This window comes from Hipposideros armiger, unplaced genomic scaffold (genome assembly GCF_001890085.2).
Source record: "Hipposideros armiger isolate ML-2016 unplaced genomic scaffold, ASM189008v1 scaffold_617, whole genome shotgun sequence".
Classification (NCBI taxonomy): Eukaryota; Metazoa; Chordata; class Mammalia; order Chiroptera; family Hipposideridae; genus Hipposideros; species Hipposideros armiger.
Genome location: NW_017731967.1, coordinates 488,842 through 509,685, shown reverse-complemented (window position 1 = coordinate 509,685; position 20,844 = coordinate 488,842). Strand labels below are relative to the sequence as shown.

At 55.7% G+C, this 20,844-nt stretch overlaps 1 protein-coding gene across 1 annotated transcript in view; it reads left to right on the top strand.

The window, feature by feature from the left end:
- The first annotated feature begins 10,215 nt into the window (after positions 1-10,215).
- KLF13 (KLF transcription factor 13) overlaps positions 10,216-20,844 on the top strand; it is a 43,764-nt gene continuing 33,135 nt past the window's right edge. The window contains exon 1 of the mRNA XM_019625163.1: positions 10,216-11,281. Coding sequence (XP_019480708.1) covers positions 10,702-11,281 — 580 coding nt within the window. The 5' untranslated portion in view covers positions 10,216-10,701. The remainder of the gene's footprint in view (positions 11,282-20,844) is intronic.

Sequence of the window (20,844 nt, the reverse complement as noted above, 5' to 3'; positions counted from 1 at the left end):
CTGGGCTGCCTGGTGTAGAGTGAGTGATGGACAATAAGAGCCCGCTGACTACTATCCTGTTGATTATGTCGCCCGAGAAGTCACATAGCGTTACTTCTGCCAACATTCTATTCATTGGCTCTTCTGAGAGTTACTAAGTCTGGCCCAGATTCAAAGAGAGGGGAACTAGGGAGAAATGTCCAAAAACTGGGGACATGTTTTAAAACCAGCACACCTCCCCATCATTCAGTATCCGTTATCCCCTTCTTGCAATTTTATTCTGAGCAGCAAGATGCCTGGCTAAAAAGAGTACATTTCCAGTGGAGGTCAGTGAGATGTAAGTGCTGAGAGTGACCCCCTCAGAGCCAATATGTCTTCAAGAGCCCCTACAATAGAGACAGGGGGAAACACCCTAAAGTCCCTGACTTTCCCAGCCTTCTTTAGAGCTGGCCATGCCTTGTGACCACATTTAGTGATGGGTTCCCAGGGGGCCTGTGGAGATATGATGTCCAGGGTTTCCTGTACTGGAGAGGTGGCCCGTTGCTGCCGCCTGCTCTCCGTGCACCCACTGCTCAGGACCCAGAGCCTCGCTGGAGCTCTAGGAGCTGCCCCAGGGCAGAGGATCACTTTGCCCCACTTGCCCCACGGGGGGTGGGGGTGGGTGAGGTGGCTAATTCCGTGTTTGGGAACAGGATGCCCTCTGAAGCAGGCTTGGTTGGGGCTGTGCTATGCAGCACACCTGCTCCTAGCACAGTGTCTGTCCTGAGGATGCCTGGGGCAGGCACAGCCCCTCTGTGAGGACAGGTAAGCAGAGCCCTCTGGGCCTGCGGGGCTCCCTGTGGGAGAGCCTGGAGGGGCAAGGCCTGGGGAAGGATGACAGTGAGAACCTTGGATGAGAGAACCGCCTGGCTGTCCTCTGGGAGTCCTGGAGGGTGACCTCTTCTTTCTTCTGCAGACATTGCGGCTACTCCTGTCCATTTGTTTTGCACCTTGGCTCTTCCTCTCATAGTGTCCTCTGACCCTCTGAGTCTCCAGGGACAGACCCTAGAGAAGAGCTGGTGGACAGTGGACAGTGGACAGCCCTGCGTGTGGGTAGTTTTCACCGCAGGAACTCCTTGCAGAACCTGGTCAGCAGAGCGTCTACCCAGGTGAAGGTCTCAGGTTTGCTCTGCTGCTGGGGGAGCGTGGTGAGAAGCCTGCAGCTGGACCAGGGCGCTTCCTAGAGGCCATGCAGAGAAGGGGAGATGGGCTGGGTGAGAGCCCCAGCTGGACCACCTCCACCACCCGGCGTCCTCATCCTAAAATCGAAGCCTTCTTCTCCATCACAGAATCAAACGCCTTGGTGTTAGGAAGGGCTCCGCAGGACATTTGGGCCACAGGAGACACCCACCGGTCATAGCAGAAGGGGTAAGAGGGCCGACTGCAGCCAGGGCTGCACTGGGACTGCTAGGGCTGTGCAGGTCGCCCTCACACGCAGCGGGCACAGCAGAGGGCCAAACGGCCTCTGCTTTTCTGCATCACCTGGAACTCTCGGTGAAGCTGCTGTAGGCAGGAGTGTGTGCGCGTCACTGGGATGGTTCTGCAAATGGGCCGGCCCAGGGCTCTGCACTGCAGTCCTTGAGTAGAGCCCTCTCAGCCCGGGAGTTACTGCTTCATAGTGACACCTGGGCAGATACAGGTCTTTAAAGGGACACTTCAAGGAGACAATAGGATGTGGCTGGAGAAGTCCCTCATTCACTGGGCACCTCTGTCCTGAGGGGCTGCAGGCCCTGAGGCACTGGGCACGAGAGGGGTGGTGTGGAGCCCTGTCCAGTGACTGACACAGGGCTGGCCCCAGAGTCCCTTGGAGGGACCCTCTGGAGGGCCAACTTCATGGTCACCCATCAGACCTGACACAAGCCACTCAACGGGCCTTAGTCAGCGGTTTCCAGTGGGAACTATTTCTGGACTTTCAGGAAATGACTTCTGGTTGGAGGTGGCAGCCTCTTGGCTGCTCTCAAGTTACCTTCAATGTGATTAACACTAATTCATTTTCAACTTCTCCCTTCCTTTTCCTTGGAGGAAAACATTCATTATTTTCCCCTGGAATATCAATAGCCCTGGTTGTATAGCTCTCTGCTTTACATATGAAAGAAGCTTCATACCAAATGCCAAAACCAAATACCAAGTTCCACACCAGAAAAGTCCGGTTCAAAGAGGCTCCATCCAGCGGAAAGAACCAACTCACACCCTATTTTGAAAAGATTTCACATCCACTAGTGTAACTGTAAAATCAGGCCTACTACCTCCCGCCTAGAAAACCAATTGAACATAAAGAGGATGTGAAGGACAGTGGATGGTCCCCCGGAAGGTGACAACAGACACCGTGTGCCCATCATGACGAGCTCACCTGACCATGAGTGGCATGGGCCAGCAGGTCGTTTCAAGCCTCCCTGTGATTTGATGATGCCTAAGTAATATTACCCAGTGCTCCCTTCAGCACTAGCAAAAAGAATGCTGCTTCATTTCTATGCTATCAGCGAACCCTCACCATCCCTTGAGGTTCTTTGCTGAGCCCTACACGCAAACAGCTGAGAATTAAAGGAAGTCTTAACCCTGTATTGTTCAAGCCAGTCCTCCCAATCCCATTAATGGGAATTCTCATTAGACAGGATTCCCATGAGAGCCCAGGGCGGACAGACCGGGTCCTTATTTAATTGATTTGATGAATCTCCACATTAATTACCTAGCTTCCTATAGGCTGGGGGTGGGGCACCATTGTGAGGTGAGGGAACTCGGGGTGGAGACACTGGGCTGTGCATTTGGCTGTGTGTGGCCTTGGGGAGGTCCCCCGGCCTGATGGCGCCTCAGAGATCTCACCTAGAACATGGGAAGGCATGGTACCTTCTTATGTGTGTGTCAGCATGTCAGGGGAGCTCTGAAGTGTTCCCAAAGATTGGGGCTTATTTTTATGAACCTGGGCTGGGTAGGAATCTCAGCGTCAAGTCAAAAGGACGACACGCAGCATTTGAGCCTGCGCCCCCACCGGGGAGAGGGGATTATAAGTAATGAATGGTGGAGGACCAAAGGGTGACAGTGGGAGGGATGCACCAAAGAATGGACAATTATCACCCAGCCCAGAGAGCCTCCCAGATCATCAGGAAGGCAGGTGGGATCGCCTGTCGGTTGTCCCGTTTGGGGTGGGAGCCATCTGCTCCGTCAAGCCTGGAAGAGACCATCCATCATTTTAACACGCTTTCCTCGAGCATTTGTTACAAACCCTGTAAATGTCTCTTCGGTCTTTTGATGGCTCAGCCTCAGAAGCGTTTCTGGTTTTCATCGTTCCCCATGTAAACGTGCACCAGATGTGAAGTCGGCTTTCATCATTTAGGACCTGATGAGTTATTTTGCACTGAGGACTACTGGGACCCGGACATGAAAAACAGAGGTTTCTACCCCACCCCCATGTCATGCAACAGAGAATGGCTTGTTCTCCTTTTCACACGTCAAACCATCAGTGACTGCGATGTGGGCTTTGGTCAGAAGCTGATCCCATCCAATTCTGAAATGGTCTGAATTGAGGGCTGCAAAAGCCCCCTTCAGTGCAAACGAGTCTTTATGATATTGTGAGTAAGTCAGGGGACAGATAGGAGCAGGTGGGAGAGTGTGAGGGAGGCTCAGGAGCTTATGTGCGCCCCTGGGCTGGGTGATAGCGACACTGCTTGCTCCCTGTAAGTGGGGGGCGCTGAGCAGCAAAACATCATGAGATAGATGGTCCTGGATGAACCCAGCCACCCTCAGCCCAGCTCCAGGTCATGGCTTGTGAGCTGATGGGGGACTTACAAGCAGCGGCTGCCCTGGGAGGGAGGGAGGATGACGGCCAGAGTTGGCCCCCCACAGCCTGGCTGCCACCAGGAGGTGAAGCCCAGAGAACAGCACTAGAACAAAACACAACCCTTGTTCTACCTGGCACCATGCCCTCTTGTCATGTGCCATCTTTAATTGTTTTTCTTCATCCTCTCTATCCCCTTCCACCTTTATATCAGCTTAGGTAGGCTAAGCTCCAGTAACAGGTAGACCCCGAATTACTATGGCTCAAACACAGTGACAGTGTGAGAGAGTACTCTTGGCCAAGTTTCTGGGTCCCAGGCTCTTCTGTTTGGGGGCTCCATCATCCCCTAGGGCTCTGCTGTCATAACATCCAGCTGGCAGAAGGGAAAAGAGAACACGCACAACAGAGACCCACTCTCTTAAAAGCCTGGATGCAGGAGCAGCCCACAGTCCCTGTGTACCCATTCTCGCACTGAAAACTCAGTCACCTGGTCACACCCAACTACACAGGTGTGTGGGAAGCGTGGGCAATCACTGCTATGGAAAGAGGGGGTGGATTTTGTTGGTATCTGAGTCCATTCAGGCTGCTGTAAAAGAACACCACAGACTGGGTGGCTTATAAACAGACATTTATTTCTCACAGTTTGGTGGCTGGAAGGCTGAGACCCAGGCACCAGCAGGTTCAGTGTCTGGTGAGGGCAGCTTTCTGGCTCATAGATGGCTGTCTTCTTGTGTCCTCACATGGCAGGGGGGGCCAGGAAGCTCTCTGTGGTCTCCTTTATAAGGGCTCTAGCCTCATGACCTAATTACCCCGCAAAGACCCCACCTCCTATCACCCTCACATTGTTCAGCCCCCGAGGAGGGCACATTCCCAATGCCCCCCACCCCAATGCAGCCAAGGCAGATGATGTCAAAGGAAGATCCCACAAGGGTAGAGTAGGTCCCAGAGAACTGTGGACTGGCAAGGCCTCCCCAGGGAAAAGGACTGGGACTATTCAAGGACATTCTCCCTCCAGCAGAGGGAACAATCCAGCCCATCAGGGTTTCAGGATTGCTATGGATACTGTCTGCTGGGTACCCCCCCCCCGACCCTTGCCCTTTCTGAATCAGGCTGCAGTGTTGTTCTGTCCCTTTGCACCACCACGCACGGGATTGTGCATTGTGGCTGGGGGTGGCGATTTCTCATCCTTAGGACACAGGTCTCTAGACCATGTGAGCCAGCCACATGCACCAGAGGAAGAAACCGCTGAGCCTCCCATGGAAATCCGGGACCTGGAGATGGATGCTGCCTAAGCTCCCTGGCCTCGACTCCCTGCCATCTTACAACTTCTTGTTTTCCTGTCTCCAGCCTCTAGATCCAGATTTAAAAGGCTTGTGAGAGTGAGTCCGGCCCAATGGAGGGGGGAGGGGAGTGTATGTTACATGTGGGAAACAGGAGTGACACCTGTGGGTGGTGCTCTCCCTGTCCTTTTGCCACGGCGACCAGCGTGTTGTAGACAGAGGCTGCTCCACCAACCTGGGTTTCCCCAGGTGTCTCGCTATGGATGCATAGTGTGGCCAGAAGTGAACCACGGAGATCTGCAGGTTGTTCGTATTGCAACATGGCCCAGTCTCTCCTCGATTCTATTTCACCTCCTGAAGAAGTGTTCCGGCAGCTTCTGACATGCCCCAGTCTGGCCTGGTGGCCTTCTGCGCAGCTCCCCTCCCTCCTGTGTGGAACCCCCGTTTCCTGGATCACTTGCCTCCCTCTTTCTTCGTTCACTTCTTCATTTTGGGAGAAGCATTATCTCTGGTAACTTCCTATCATGAGAAATGATGCATGGAAGGTCAAGGTTTTGGGACCTCGTGCATTTAAAAATACAGCTGACCCTTGAATAACATGGGAGTTAAGGGCACTGACCCCAATGAACTGACTCCCTAAAAGCGTAACTACTAATAGCCTGCCGTTGACCAGAAGCCTTACCGATCACATACATAGTTGATTAACGCAAATTTTGTATGTTACACGTATTACATACTGTAGTCCTACGAAAAAAGTAAGCTACAGATGTGATTAAGAAATATCATAAGGAAGAGAAAATACAGAGGGTACCAAAAAATGCATACACATTTTAAGAAAGGGAAACTGTATTAAAATTGTAATACTCAATATATATCAATGACAAAAGATGAATACAAGTCATTTTTTTTTTAAACTGAGCCATCCTGCCACCTGTTGGCAGCTCAGCAGCTGCTCAGCTCGGGCTGGACTCGAACCGCTGTTGCTCAGAGCTCAGACTCTTGAGCGAGCTCTTAACCAACTGAGCCTACAAGTCATTTTTGACTTCTGCAATTACAAGAGGTGCTCAAAGTGGTTCCCATCAGCATCCAGACACTTCTGATGGTGAAGTACTGCTTGAGAAACTTTGACCAAAGTGTCCACTTGTATACATTTTTTTAGCACTCCCGGTACAACTGTATTTATTGAAAAAAAAAATCTGTGTATAAGTGGACCAGAGAAGTTCTAACCTGTGTTGTTCCAGGAAAGGTCAAATGGACTTGGTTTATGCTTTGGCTGGGTGAAGGTGGGAAAATAATTCTCCTTGAGATTTCCCAAGGCTTTGCCTCTTGCCTTCTAATTTCTACCTGTCGCTGTGGAGAAGCCCACAGCCATTCTGGCTTGTGACTGTCTCTGTGACCTGCTCCTAATGCGAGGACACTTTTTGTTCCCATTATTCAGGATTTCAACAGCCATGTCCCTTGGGGTGGGGCTACTTTGTCCCATGGTGCTGGGTTCTCTGTGGTCCTTTCAACACATGCTCTTCAGTTAGGGAGGCTTTTCTTGGATTAATTCATTGATGATTCACCCCAACGCCGCGTTTTCTCTGATCACTCCTTTCGGGTTCCTATTCTTATTGGGTTAGTGAACTTTCTGGATCGTCCTCTTATTTTTATTTTTTTTCTCCTAGTTCCTATTTTAAGGGTTCTTTTTTTGTTCTGCTTTCACAGAGATGTCCTTAATTTTATCTTCCAATCCCTCTTGTGAGGGTTGTTGTTTTTTGCTACCTTATTTTAAATTTCCAAGAACATTATTTATTTGTTCTCTGAATTTCTTTATATATCTCCTCCCTCATGGGTTGCCATATCTTTAATTTCTCTGATGGCATTATTGATGGTTATGTAGACGTGTACTTTTCTCTGCATAATGGCTGTCTCCTCTAAGTTGCTTTTTAAAAATTGGGGCTTTAGATTTCATGACACGGGCTTTCCTGAGATGCCAGGTTAGCTGTGGCTGCCTGTGAAAGACAGATTAGACGCCCTGTACACATGCATGGGACTTGTTAACCATGGCCTTTCCTTCTAGGGTGATCTGGCTGATTAGCTGGGCAACTGCAAATGGCAGAGTGTTTAGGTGTTCCTCTTGGCCTGGTCTGATGGCCCAGGAAACACCCTTCTCAGTCTCCTGGCTGCCTGTATTCTGAAATCCCAGAAAGGGGGTTGGGGGGGGCGGTGGTCTCAGCATCCAATATTGATATGTTCATTTAACATCCCGCCCCCTCCCCCCCCGTTCCTATTATGGGACCTCTGTCCTTAATTGTGACTGGTGTCTCCAAACCCAAGACGCTCCCTTTGACCTTCTTTGGGTAATAAATATCCAGTCTTTTGTCAGGATGGGGAAGGGTGCACAGAATTAAGGAGGGGATCTGGGCATCAGTCTTCTTAAGCAGACTGTTAGCCCATTATTCTTATTTTAACTCCCACTCACACCCACATCCAGAGGTCTGCCACCCATTCGTGAAACTTCTGGAAGTTCCAGTTTGTTCCTGGGCTTCCTTCCTGACTACCATTTCAGGATTCGATTTCTGCAGGCCTGCTAAGTATTTGAGCTTCAAAAATCGTGTGGCTGTGAGTTCCTGCCATGCTCGCCCTGTCCTTGCCATTTTCTGCCTTACAACAAACTGTTGTTTCAGGAGGCTCCAGGAGTTAGCATCCACATATACTATCACTCCACCCTCTTCCTCTAGAAGCCTCGCCACCTTCAGTCTAGCCTCATTCCTCCTCAGCCACATCTCCAACCACCTGCTCTCATCTGATCTTCCCCACCCTGCTTCTGTTCCTTCTGGTCCTTTCATCTGACACTTAGTCCCCAGCAGCCCTCATACATACATAAGCCACCTCTGTCAAAATCCTATTTAGGAAGGAAAATGTGGACCTGGAACTAATTCAAGAGGTTTTCTGGGGGAAGAGGCCTGGGTCTGTCTCGAAGATAACGTCCACATGGGGTTTGAATAAAGGCTGCCAGGCCTGAGGTTGCCTTCAGTGAACTGCACAGCAGTCACCAAATGCTTGAGAAGCCAGCCGGGCCCGTGGACTGTTTCTAGCTGTGGATGGAGGTGGGGTGTGTGTCACTGTAGAGGACCCTGGGCCCAGGCCTGCCTCCCCTCACCCAGGGCAGGTGTCTTGTCCATGGCTGTCTCCCAATCAGCTGGGGTCATGGAGAAAGTGGAGCCACATGGTACCTCAGAGACTAGGCAGAATCCCGCTGGCTGGAGAGCGACCAGGAAGGGATGGGTGGCTGGTAAATCAGTGTAGGGCCAGCTCCATCTTTCATGAAATGACTGACTGTGATGTGGTGGGACGGGAGGAACGCTGTGAATCGCTATTTGGTCAGAACACAAATCTCTAAAATGTCACCAACACAGGTTGCCTGGGAGAATGCTTACTGCCTGCCAAGAAGCGACCCTCTTAGAGGGACTTGACCCCTACAGAGCCCACCCCAGTGCAGCAGGCTGGGGAGTCCTCCCAGAGGACTCTAGCTAGCTTGATCAGTGAGAGGGAACTTTAGCGTGTAAGGTACAAGTGCCCAGGGTGCTCAAACATCCACTCCAGTTTGCAGTTCACCCTAACATGCAACTCAGCATGCCTGTTTCAGTTCCTCCCTGGTTACCTGGAAACGTTTTTTTCTACCTAGCCCCCAAATTAATTCGGTGAGAAACGGCTGCTCCCGATTCTGTGCGCAGGATGACTTGGCCCCACCAGCCTCTCTTCTCGGGTCCACAGCGGGTGAGAATGGATTGCCTTCATTCTCCAGGCTCTCCTGAACGGGCGGCTGACACATTCGAAGGTCCATTAGGGCAAATGAACCAGGAATGCAGACCCCGGCCTAGTCTCCCTGGGTCAGGGGCTGCGGGCGAGGTTGCTGTGCTCGGTTACGAGGCAGCCGAAGTTATGCACCGGCCAAGCCGGTGATGGCACAGGCCTGAAAGAGAACGGTGGGGGCAGAGGGGGTGCGAATGCGGGCGCCGCTGAGAGTCAAGGGCAAGTTGGCGGGACTTGGGCGGGGAGACCGCGAGCTGGGCGCAGCCGATCATTTCCTTCGGGAGGCCCAGACAGTGGGTGGGTGGGGAGAGGTGGGCGGGGTTCTCGCAGCTGGTGGCGTTTGAAGCCTCCCCGACCGCGGTGGGAGAGGGGCAGCGTAGCGAAGTTGGCAGCAGGCCTGGCTGGGGTGGGGAGGGAAAGGGGCCCCGCGTTCCCAGAACAGCGCGCCGGCCGCCCCAGCACGTAGTTCACTCCTGCAAGCACAGGACGGCGGTGGGCACGACACCCACGCTGTCAGGGTAACCGCTAGCCCGGGGCCAGTTTGGCTCCGGCTGACTCGGACTCAAGGGCAGCGCGGCCCACTCCGGGTCCCTGGCAATCTGGGACCAGTCCGGGGAGCTCCCGGTGCCTCCCGCGGGAGCAGCCCCGCCCCAGTCGTGACCCAGCTCCCGGCCAGGCAGCGCCGAGGCCCGAAGCTCAGCAAGAGAAGACCGTGCAGGGAGCGAGCGGCCAGAGTCTTAGGGCGCGGCCACCCAGGAGCCCGGCTGTGGTGGGTGCGGCGGCAGTCGTTCCGCCCCCAGGCGCGGCGGACAGCCCTGCGCCTTGCCGGAGCGGACACGCCTCCCTCGCGGTGCAAACCTCGCTCTGGAGGGGAAAAGTGGAGGCGAGCCCCGCCGAAGCGCACCCATCCCCGGCGGCCCTCGCGGGCGGGGCTGGAGGGACAATGGGACTCCCTCCCTAGCGTTCGCCTCCACACCAGGGCTCAAGGCTGTCACGGTACAAAAGGTCTGGAAGGAAAATACCCCGCGGGTTCCCCGCGGAGAGAGAGGGCGGGGAGCTGCCCCGCCCCAACCCACCGCCTCCGGACGACGTGCGTCAGCGTGCCCGACTCCCGGCTCCAATTTCCGCCCCTCCTCCCGCCGGCCAAGGGGGCACGCCCATTGGCGCGCGCAGGCCCCGAGGCCGGTAGGTCTCTCTTGAGGCCCGGATTGGTCCGCGGCTGCGCACCCACGGACCAATGGCGCCCACCTCTGTCCTCGGTCACGCCCCCTTCCCAGGCGCGGGCGCGCGACCGCTCTATCTTGCCGGTGCGCGCTCCGAGATCTCCGCCCCCTTCGCGCGCGCAGCTCCCCGCGGCCGCCGCCGCCGCCTGTAACCTGCGCCGCCAGGATGTGGCTGGGGGCTGACGTCGGGTCCAGATGTGGCCCCGGCCCCGCCCACCCCCGGGGCCGGGCCGCCCACACCGAGCTGCGGCGCGCACGGCGGCTGTCCTGCCTGCCACAGTGCGCGGCGAGGCTGCGGCCGCGACTTGGCGCGGTCGTCCTTAACGTCGCTGCTCGGCATCTTTAAGACAGGCTGCCTCTGAGGCCGCGCGGGGACCCCACTCGTCCGCACCCTCCCATGCACTCACTCTTCAGTGCCTGGCCGGGCGGGCCCCTCGCGGACGCGGAGCCGCGCGGGTGACGGCAGAGGCGGCTGCGCGCCCAGCCCAGCGGAGAGGGCGCGCCGCGCCCCCGCCCCCCTCCCGCTCTCCGGAGGCCGTGGGTGCGGATGCGCCGCTGACGATTCGCAGCGACCAGCAGTGCCGCCGGCCCGCCGGCCGGAGCCCGCAGCATGGCAACCGCCGCCTATGGGGACCAATTCGCCGCCGAGTGCCTCGTGTCCATGTCGAGCCGCGCGGTCGTGCACGGGCCGCGGCAGGGGCCGGAGCCCGGACCCGAGGGCGCGGCCACCGCTGTTGCCGCCACGCTGCCCCGCGTCGAGGAGCGACGCGACGGCAAGGACAGCGCCTCGCTCTTCGTGGTGGCCCGGATCCTAGCGGACCTCAACCAGCAAGCGCCAGCGCCCGCTCTGGCGGAGCGCAGAGAGGGCGCCGCTGCCCGGAAGGCGAGGACCCCCTGCCGCCTGCCGCCCGCGCCGCCCGCCGTCCCCGAGCCCGCTTCTCCCGGCGGTGAAGGCGCAGCTGCCGCGCCCCTTAGCCCCGCGTGGAGTGAGCCTGAGGCGGGGCTGGAGCCCGAGAGGGAGCCGGGGCCCGCGGGGAGCGGCGAGCCCGGCCTTAGACAAAGGGGCCGGCGGGGCCGAAGTCGCGCCGACCTCGAGTCCCCGCAGAGAAAGCACAAGTGCCACTACGCGGGCTGCGAGAAAGTTTACGGGAAATCCTCGCACCTCAAGGCGCACCTGAGAACTCACACAGGTCAGTGGGGCGGCCCGGGTGCCCCGAGCGAGCGGACGGGGGTCAGTGCCAGCCGCCGGGCCACGCCCCCGGAGCCTCCGGCCGGGCGCCAGGGCGGTCGGACCGGGAACAGTCGGGGCCTCGCCCCTTCCCGCGCCACTCGGTCCTGCGGTCGGCCCCGTGAGCCGCGGATCCCGGCGCTCGGAGCTGGCGCCCGCCAGGCGACCGCGCCCCCGCCGGGCACGCCCCCTCCCCGGGCGCGCTCGGGCGGGGCCGCGGGGGCGGATGTCGTCATCTGGGTCGGGGGCGGGAACCCCGCCCAAACGGGGGGCGGCACGGGCAGGTGCGGGCGAGCTAGTTGGGGATCGTGGGGGCCGATCGGGGCGTTGGGCGCCGGGGGAGGCCGGGAGCCTCGTGGGAGGGGGTGCCCTAGCCCCAGCCCCACCCCCGCAGGCCTGGCGCGCGCTCGGGAGGGGCGGGGCGGGCCGGCCCGGCCTGGGCGCGCGGCGGGCGAAGTTCACGCGGGGACAGGGTTTCCTCCAGCCACTCGGCACATTCTTCGCTCTCCTCTTCCTGTAATTTTTGTAGCGCTCTAAGGTTTAATTTGTCGAAACCAGAGCCAGCGGCGGCGGACGCGGGGGTGGTCCCGGTTCCCTGTCCGCCGCTCTTTGTGGGAGCCCCGCCCATCCGGCCGGCGGGGGCGCGCCCGACCCCAGGGGCTCCTTGGTGGGACCGCGCTTTCTCCTGAAAGGAGTGCCCTGCCGGTTGCCCGTGGGTCTGCGCTGCCCTCTTCCCGTCTCAGCGCTCACCTGCGGGGGGCCGGATACAGGCACGTGGCACGTGCACAGGGGTGGGCGGCCTGAGCAGGCAGTCCGGGGGCCGCGGACCGCCCCCGCCGTCCTTAGACCCCCAAGGCAGCACTTCACATCGGGCGGGCGAGGACTTCGTAGTTGATTCATCTGTGGTTGGTTGTTTTTTAAACACAAAAGTGGAAACATTTTAATAGCTGGCAACCTTAATCTCCCAATTTGGTTTAAAGAATTGTATATTTCCTCTCTGAGCTCACGCGAACTTTTCAGTGGCACTTAACTCATCCACATTTGGGCAAGTCCTAAACCCGTATGCCTAGGCCGTTTCCTTGTTATCAAAAGTTTAGCCTTCTCATTTGTAAAGTAGTTCATAGGTGATTAAAAGACTGATTTTAAAACTGCAGCCTCCAAGATCGTAGACCTGAAAATCTGTTTTCTCTCGGTAAAATTGGTACTGAGCGTGTCGGAGGTCTGCAGGCGTCCAGGAGACCCGGGATCTCAGAAGAACCTTCATCTGCAAGGGCTGCCCCCGCGTTTCTGGTCCCATGCTGTAGCCGCCGCAAACCGCGTGGCAGGTGGTGGGTGTCAGGTGAAGGGAAGGCCATTTCTAGGCATCCTGAGTCAGAATTAAGGGTGTGTGGATCCAGATGGGGGGTGGGGTTAGTGTAAAGGTGTTGGTTCAGCTTGGGAACGTCACTGCAAGGGTGGGTGTGGCCGTGAAGAGGGGGGCCAAGCTGGGTTTGGAGCCAGGTGGACCCAGAGGACGGCTGCGGGGGCAGCGCTTGGGGGGCGTGGCTAGGGTTGAGGACCGCCTTAGTGGGGCGAGGCCCGTATAGGGCGGGGAACTTAATGACTGGAAAATCTTTCTGCAGCCAGTTTCATTGTGGCTTCCCACCCCGCAGCGCCGGGGGGGCGGGGTTCGCAAATTGTGGAGGGGCTGGCCGAGAGGCGGGGCTGGCCGTCGGGGGCGTGACCGGCTTGGCAGCGGGACTGGGGGCAGCTTCAGTCCGGGGATGGCTTCTGGGTTGGCTCGGCCCCGACCCTTCCAGGTCTGTGGGCCCTGAGCGGGCCCTTTGGCTACCTGCAGCGTGCTACGTCATTAGTACAGGGAGCCGGCCCCGCCCTCCGTGTGTGCAGAAACTCCAGGCCTCGCCTCCAGAGAAGATGCTGGCCTCCAGAGAGGATGCTAACCTCCAAATCTGGAGTGCACAGGTTCCTTCCGGGCCCTTGGAAATGCAGATTTCCAGGTCCCAGATGCTGAGCTTCAGCCGAACACTGCAGTTTAAGTGGTGCCCCAGGTGAAACTGATTTTGAACCAAGAGGCTGCCTGCCTCTTGCCGAGGCCACCTCCAGAAATGGAAGCCCATTCCTAGCCCCAGCTCCGATGTGCAGAGTATAAGTAACTGGTGTTCATATTGGAGACAAGCAGCCCACAGAAGGGAGTGGCCAGGCAGCTGGCTGCAGGGGGTGACCGAGGAGCCAAGCTACCCAGGGAAGACATGAACAGCAGTCCCTGACTCTGTGGTGGCTGTGGTTTGGTTAGTGGGCTTCCAAGTAGTGTTCTGGGGGGTCTCTGTAGGTAGTGGTTTAGGACATGCCAGGCCTTCTACCATCTACTTCACTAAGGACCCCCACTTCCGATAGCAATTTCATGGCACAGATGAATAGCAAAACCACTTTAGCCAAGAAGCCAGTTGGCAGCTTGCTCTGTAGCTCTGTGATCTGGGACACGTCTGCAGATCTCCCTGCCACTTGGTGATGTGCCCTCTGACCTGAAAGGCCTTCAGGAAACGAGCGTGTGTGTGTGTGTGTGTGTGTGTGTGTGTGTGTGTGTGTGTGTGTAAGTGTGTGTAAAACCCTGTGGGAAGTGCAGGGGTCAGCTTTGGGGGAACCTGGCCTGCTCTGGCTCTGCTCTGATCCTCTACCCCCATGCCTGACCAATGCACGCACAGCTGGGTGGCAGTATGGTCTCCCACTTCCATCCCCCAGTAGTCATCCTGGGGACATTTAGGTAATTGTTGATGTTATAGCACACACATGAGAAAACAAAGACTCGGATGTCTGTAACTCAGACTGCTTTTTGTTTGGTTGATCAGAACCTCCCAGCCCAGATTTTGGGGAGCTTGCTAAGACTGGCTTTGGGGAGTAGCAAGACAGGGAGCAGATTTTCTTGGAGGCTGAAGGGCTCTGATGTGAAAATGCGAGGACTTGGAAAAGGAAAGGCTCTTGGCCTGCTGGGAGGCAGACCTGCCCCCTGAACCCCCCAGGTCCTACATCTGGAAATTCCTGCTTGTAGTCCAGCATGGTGGGGCTCGGTGGGCCCCCAGCAGAATGGCCCATCAGGCCTTCTCGGCAGAGATGCCCCGAATACATTTCTACCTATTTGTCCCTGCAAAGAGTTGTTCTCAGAACTCCTCTGTGCCCTGTTTTCTCTCCGGTGCCAGGAAGCCAACACATCTTGCATGCTGCCCATCTCAGCAGCTCTGGGGGGCTGGCCAGAAAGGTGGGCGCTGTGCTATGCACAACCCTTCCCTCTGCAGACCCCCAGAGATGTTTCCAGTCAGCTGCCCTGTTTGGGATGGGTGGGGGCGGGAAGTAGAGTAAGATTGCATTCTCTCAACCATTTCTCCGTGAGCGTTTGGGCCAGGTTAATCTGAAATTTATCTTTACCTACTGAGTGAGAGGACTGGGGCAGGGTATTTAGGCCCCCACCCCCAATACAAACTCCATACATTTCCAGGCACACTGCTTGCAGGACACCTGGCAGGTGCTCCTGCTGCAGTGGCTTTGGGAAGGCAGACTGTCAGAGTGCAGGGGGAGTGACAGGGACCTCTTTCTCCCAAGCCAAAGCCAGGCTGGCCACTGGCCAGCCCTGTGTCTGGGGCCCATCTAGGCCGGCAGCTCCCGCCCCTCCTCCACTCAGCCCCAGGCTGTCCTTGGGCCTCGTTGTGAAACTCTTCAAACAGTGCAGAAATGTGTAGACAGATGTGAAGGCTTCCCCTCCCCCAGCTAACCACTTTTACCCAGCGTGGGTGTGACTCTTTCTAGACCCGTTAGTGGGTTGTGTCAATGCATGCACACGGGCATTTAGAAAACACGTATACAGGGTCCTGGCAAACACATTACCTCAGGCTGCTGCCCTGTGCGTTTGCTTAACAAGGCATCTCCTTGCTTCTTCCTAGCTGCCTGGTGCTCCAAGGTAGCCATGTAGCTACACCGTAACCGTAACTGTTTAGCCTGTCACCTGCTGGAAGGACAGCCACCTTGCCCTTCTCTTAAAAGCCATGTGGCACTGGACCCTGGCTTGTCCCAGTGCCAAGCAGCTGTCATTTTGGTAAGATTGAGGCCTGGCAGTGTGGACGGTAGGGTAGCATTTAAATCCACCTTAAAAGACACAATATGTTTTTAAAGGAAATAGACCTTTTTGGCCTCCTCACTGCTGAGGTTCCTGCTGTGTTGCTCCCCCCCCCCTTTTTTTTTAACTTCTCCCAGTTCTCCTTTTGCATGTGTGAGAGCATCATATTGAGAACATTTAACACACCACCAACGAAACCACTCTCTCATACCTCCTGATCTGCTTTCCCGCTAGCTTTCCTTGGCTGATCTGCGCCCCCACCGCACCTGGTGCCTTCTGTGTGGCCCTTTGTGAGGGCCACGTTTCATTCCCCCATGCCCCGAGACCTGCATTTTATAACTGACTTCCTACCGGTGAACTCGAGGTATCAGGGCGCCATTAAGATGGGTCCCATTTGTGCTTTCAGAAGGCAGTTAAAAGAATTTTTAAAATAAAAACTTCTACAACGATACACTCAGCTCTTACTGTGTATCTAATCTTTCCACACTCTTGCCAAGGGGCAGGCGTTGTTCTGTTTGCTTAGTTTATAGTAAGCCATTGACTCTTCAAAAGAACTCTAGCAAATAGACACCATTTCTTATTACTAGTTTTCAATTAAGGATTCCGAGGCTCAGATGGATTAAGAAATGTGCCCTTGGTCACAAGCAGATGAGGCAGGAGCTGGGGTTTGTGCCTGGGTTTGGGTATACCCACTGTGTCCTACTCGCACTCCTGTCGGTGACAGGTGAGCAAGGCCTCACGGTATTAGAAGCCTGCGTGTCCCCAGCACACTGCTTCCCCCACAGATTTTATTACAACTGAAATGTTAAGGGAATAGTATATTGACACCTGTATAATTTCCTCCTAGATTTGTTAATATTTTATCACATATTTTTATCCTTCTCTCCTTCCTTCTCTCTCTCTAAATATTATGTGTTCTCCCTTCTCCGCCTCCCCCCTCTCTTCAAATATTACGTATTATCTAATACACAGTCTATATTTGGTTTCCCTAATGATCCCCCAAATGACCCCTATAGGATCCAGGATCCAGTTAATCACGCGTTCATTGCCTTTAGTTGTGCTATCTCTTTAGTTTCCTTTCATCTAGAATAGTTCCTCCGTCTTTTGTGGCATTGGCATTTTGGGGACCCAGGCTAGTTGTCTTGTAGGACACCCCACGATCTGGATTGGTCTGATTGTTTTTTATGATTAGATTGAGTTTAATCACTTTTGGGTCAAAAACACGAGAGTTGGTATTGGACACTTTCACATGCCACAGCTGGGACACGTGATGTCAGGTTGTCCCGTTGCTGAGTCACGTGGTTAAGCGGGTGCCTGCCAGGCGTCTACACTATAAAGGGACGCTCGCCTCTGGGCAGTAAGTAACTCGTGGGGCGACACTCTGGGACGGTGGCTTTTTGGAGGGCCAGGTGCTGTGCTCGGCAGGTGTGGCGTCTGTTTTGTGTTCAACTTCCGTCTGGTCCCCCTGGCTGATTTCTGCTTCCTCTTCCACCTTCGTTGACTGGGCGAGTGCTGGGCTTTCCGGGTTCTGCTGCTGGAAGTCGTTTTCAAGTCAAAGGACAGCTCAGCTAGTCTTAGGTGTTCCTTCCACAAACAAACAAGATGCCCTAATGCTACTTTAGATGAGACTCTTTCCAGATAGCCAGCTCAGAAGGTGCTTATGGGCGTCTTCTTGGTCAGCCCAGCCAGACCCTGGCTCCATGGCCAGAGGTGACCTGTCTTCCAGGCCTGGGCGGGGTCTGCAGTTGCTGACACCCTTAAGGTCGTGGTGGGTCTCTACATGCTTTCCAGAAAAAAACAAATATTGATCTAAGCACACACAACTAAGCCTGTTTTTCCTCCCTTTCACAGCCCCAAACGGGAGTATTCTCTTGAGAAGTCAACTTCCTGTCAAGACGGTAATAAACTTCAGAGGGTTCTCTCTGGCTTGGCAGTTCAGAAGCAGCTGCCATGGTGGGATGGGGATGGGTGATGGGGACGGCCGTGCGACCCCCAGAGTGGGAGCATGGAGCTTGGGAGGCTCAGCCACTGCTCTGGGTCAATATAACGGAGACTCAAACATTAACTGTGTGCGCTGTTGGCAGTAATTTGACACGAGGCACTTAGTGTGGGACACTGAAATCCTCACCCAACCCAGAGCTCTGGCATTTGGGTACACATACACACATGCACACACATGCACATGCACACACACATGTACATGCGCACACCATACACATGTGCGCGTGCACACACATGCACGCACACACAAACATGCACACATAAATGCGGTATCTTGTTGATCGTTGTGACTGAACTGAGCACACAAGCTTGCAGTTTGGTTATGTAGACCCTATGGTTTCTGGGTTGCTTTTTCACTTTTATATCCACCCTCGCCCTCCCACCACCAGCAACTGTGGATCCACTGTGTGCAAGTCAGGCTTCTTGGAGGCACAGAGTTCCTGGGCTGAAACTAGGCCTTAGTAAGAGTCTGGTCTTCTGCCTGCCACTCCTGTCCAGTGCCTGGGCTCCCACTGCTCCGGCCCCCTCCTAACCCAGGTGGGGTCAAGGACATCACCATGTGCTGTTGGGCATTCTGTGCATGATGGGGGGCCGCCTTTTACTAACATCACTCTGTTCAAACAGAACAGAGGGCACACTTCACAGGTTTTCATTTTGGGGTGTGTCTGTGTTGGGATGGGGGTGGGGGTTCTGTTTATTGTTCACCTTTTTGAAGTTCAATACACAGAAACACTTGCTAACCAGGAACTTGGCCACACTCCATGGCCATTGGCCAGTCTGTCCCAAGGTGACCTGTTTGAAAACACGCTGAGGCCTGATGCCTCAGACTAAATGTGCCTGTGCTGCTGCCCCCGGGGCATGGCCTGTCTTCATGGGTGGGTGACTGTGGTTCCTGAGCACAGGGCATAGGCCTGCCCCCTTAGCCCCGGAGCACAGGGTGCATCGTGAAAGAGCTTTGCAAGACATAAGGCCTGAATAAAAATCACTCGCCAGAGAGCGCATGTCTCAGTGTCTCAGAATGAGGTGACTGTCACCTGTAAACACGGGCTGGTAAGGAGGGAGCTTGGGCCTGGGAGGGGGCAGAGTGGGCTCAGAGGCGCTCAGGGGGCTTCCTGGCCCCCACCCAGGGCCACTGAACCGACATGGAGGGGGTCGGTCTGCAGGATGATGGCTGGGCAGCCTGGCTGGTGGTCCAGGGTCCAGGATGGGGCCTCCTCATGCTGTTGGATTAAGTGGACCTGAGGCCATTTTCCTGCAGCCTTTTCACTTGTCTCTCTTTTTTATGATATAAATGTTCAGTTTTAAAAAAAGGATAAAGAGCTGGGTTTGGGGCTAGTGGTAGAAGCTAAAGTTCATGGCCGATGGAGAATAGACGGTTTTGCAAGGAGGTGTTGGGAAAGAGGAAACAGAAAAGGCGAACTTGAACCTCAGAGCTCAGCCCTTGAGGGGCGGAGCCGAGGCCCAGGGGCCCACGCCTGTCCTTGGCGCAGAGCGATGTTTTTCCTGAGCCCTTGGCTGGGCCATTTGCTCAAAACCATGTCTGGGATCAGGGGGAGGGTCTGGGAGCTTGGGGTTGGCACCATGGGTGCACCCCGGGCGCATCTTAGCAATAACAAGCCCCACAGCGTTTTCAAGAAGGAGGGGATGATACATGCGAATTAATTACAGAGTTGCCACTGATGCTAATTTAAGCTGCGTAACAAGTGATGGACAGTCTGGTTACTTAGCAGGCTCTGTGCTCCAGCCATCTGCTTCCCTGACTCACTGCCCACTGTCCTCCTTACCCCAGCAGTCCATGGTGGCTTCCTGGACCCCACCCCAGATCCCCTCCCACCAGGCATGGGCCCGTGGCAGGGCGCACAGGGACTGAGGCTGTGTAGGTGCCCTCCACACGGCCCCTGCACCCCATCCCCGAGGTCTCGCCCACTCCCTCTGGCTGCCTCACACTGTGGAAGGGTTTCCCTGTGCCTGTTCATCAGTTGTCATTTTTGTCTCCTAGCATAGGTGGCATGGTGGGTGGGGGCGGCCCCTCAGGGCAGCACTCGAGGACCCAACACAACACTGGCTCCTTGCAGCCCTGCATGCTATGTTTTCCTGTCTTTTCCAGCGTGCCTCTTTGTGTCTGCTTGCATGGCAGATCCTGTTTTCTAAAATTGCTGTCGCTTGGCCTGAGGCAGCAGGGGGTTCTCTGGGAGGGTCTGAGGGGCTTTGCAGGATGCCATCTTTTACCACAATAAAATGCAGTTTTAGCATTTTATGCCCTGCCCTCTATGTGGCGGGGTCCAGCGGGTGAGTGTCCCCTGTCGTAGGTGTCCCACTGCTGTGTGGGAGAGCACATAGGAAGGTGGCTGTCCTGAGTGGCTGTCAGGCCTTGGGTTTCTCAGGCTCTGATTTGAAGCGGCCCTTCCCAAAATAATGGGCTGGGCTTTTTATGTTAGCATTTTGCTTTGGACAGGTGCGTTGTTCTTACATTCCTTGACTTCAACCTTTGAAAAGCAGCAGCCTTTCCTTGATCCTGCTCATCTCCCGAAACTCTGAGCCGAGCATGCAGACCCCTTCCATGAACGTCCTGTTGCATGTTCAGCACCGTACAGCCTCAGAGGACAGAAATTTATGTGCACATGTGCACACGTGTGGTCATGTGTAAGTGTGTGTGTGTGTGTGTGCCCGAATAAGTGCGTACATGTGTGTGCCTGTATACATGTGTGTCGGTATAAGCGTGAGTGTGTGTATGTGTCATGGATAACTGTGTGCATGTGTGCATGCTTGTATACATACACGTGTGTATGTGTGTGTGTGCACGCGCATGTGGTTAGCCGCCTGCCAAAGCTCAGGACGATTGTTCCTTTGGCAGGCAGCCAGTCACGAGGCATCTGGCCAGGTGGCCGGGCTGTGGCAGGGACATTTGCTTCTGCTCAACCCCCGTGGGCTGTGTCCCCTGGAGGCCGATTACCTGCCAGAGACAGAGGAAGGCAGCAGTGCCTGTGTAGGCTGCACTGGTCGGCAGGGAGGAGCGGGGACCCCTGGAGCCAAGCAAGAGGGTGCACATTCCTGGTCCCCAGTGTGGCCCTTGTCTGGTCATCCTGCCCTGGACCTGGTCCAGCAGCCTGGTGTGGGACATGACAGGGGCTGGATGACAATATCAGGGCTGAGGTCTTGGCTGCCCAGCTGAGGGCTCAACCTGGTGCACTCTTACTTCTCCGCCCCCTCCTCCTCTTCTCACTCCTCCCCCTTCTCACTTTTCTCTCCTCCCCTTACTCTACTCTTCCTCCTCCCCTCCTTCCTCCCCCTCCTCTCCTTTCCTCCCCTTCCTCCTCCCCCTCACTTCTCCGCCCCTCCTCCTCTTCTCGCTCCTCCCCTCCTCCTCTCCGCCCCTCCTCCTCTCTCCTCCCCTCCTCTCCCTCCCCCTCCTCCTCTCT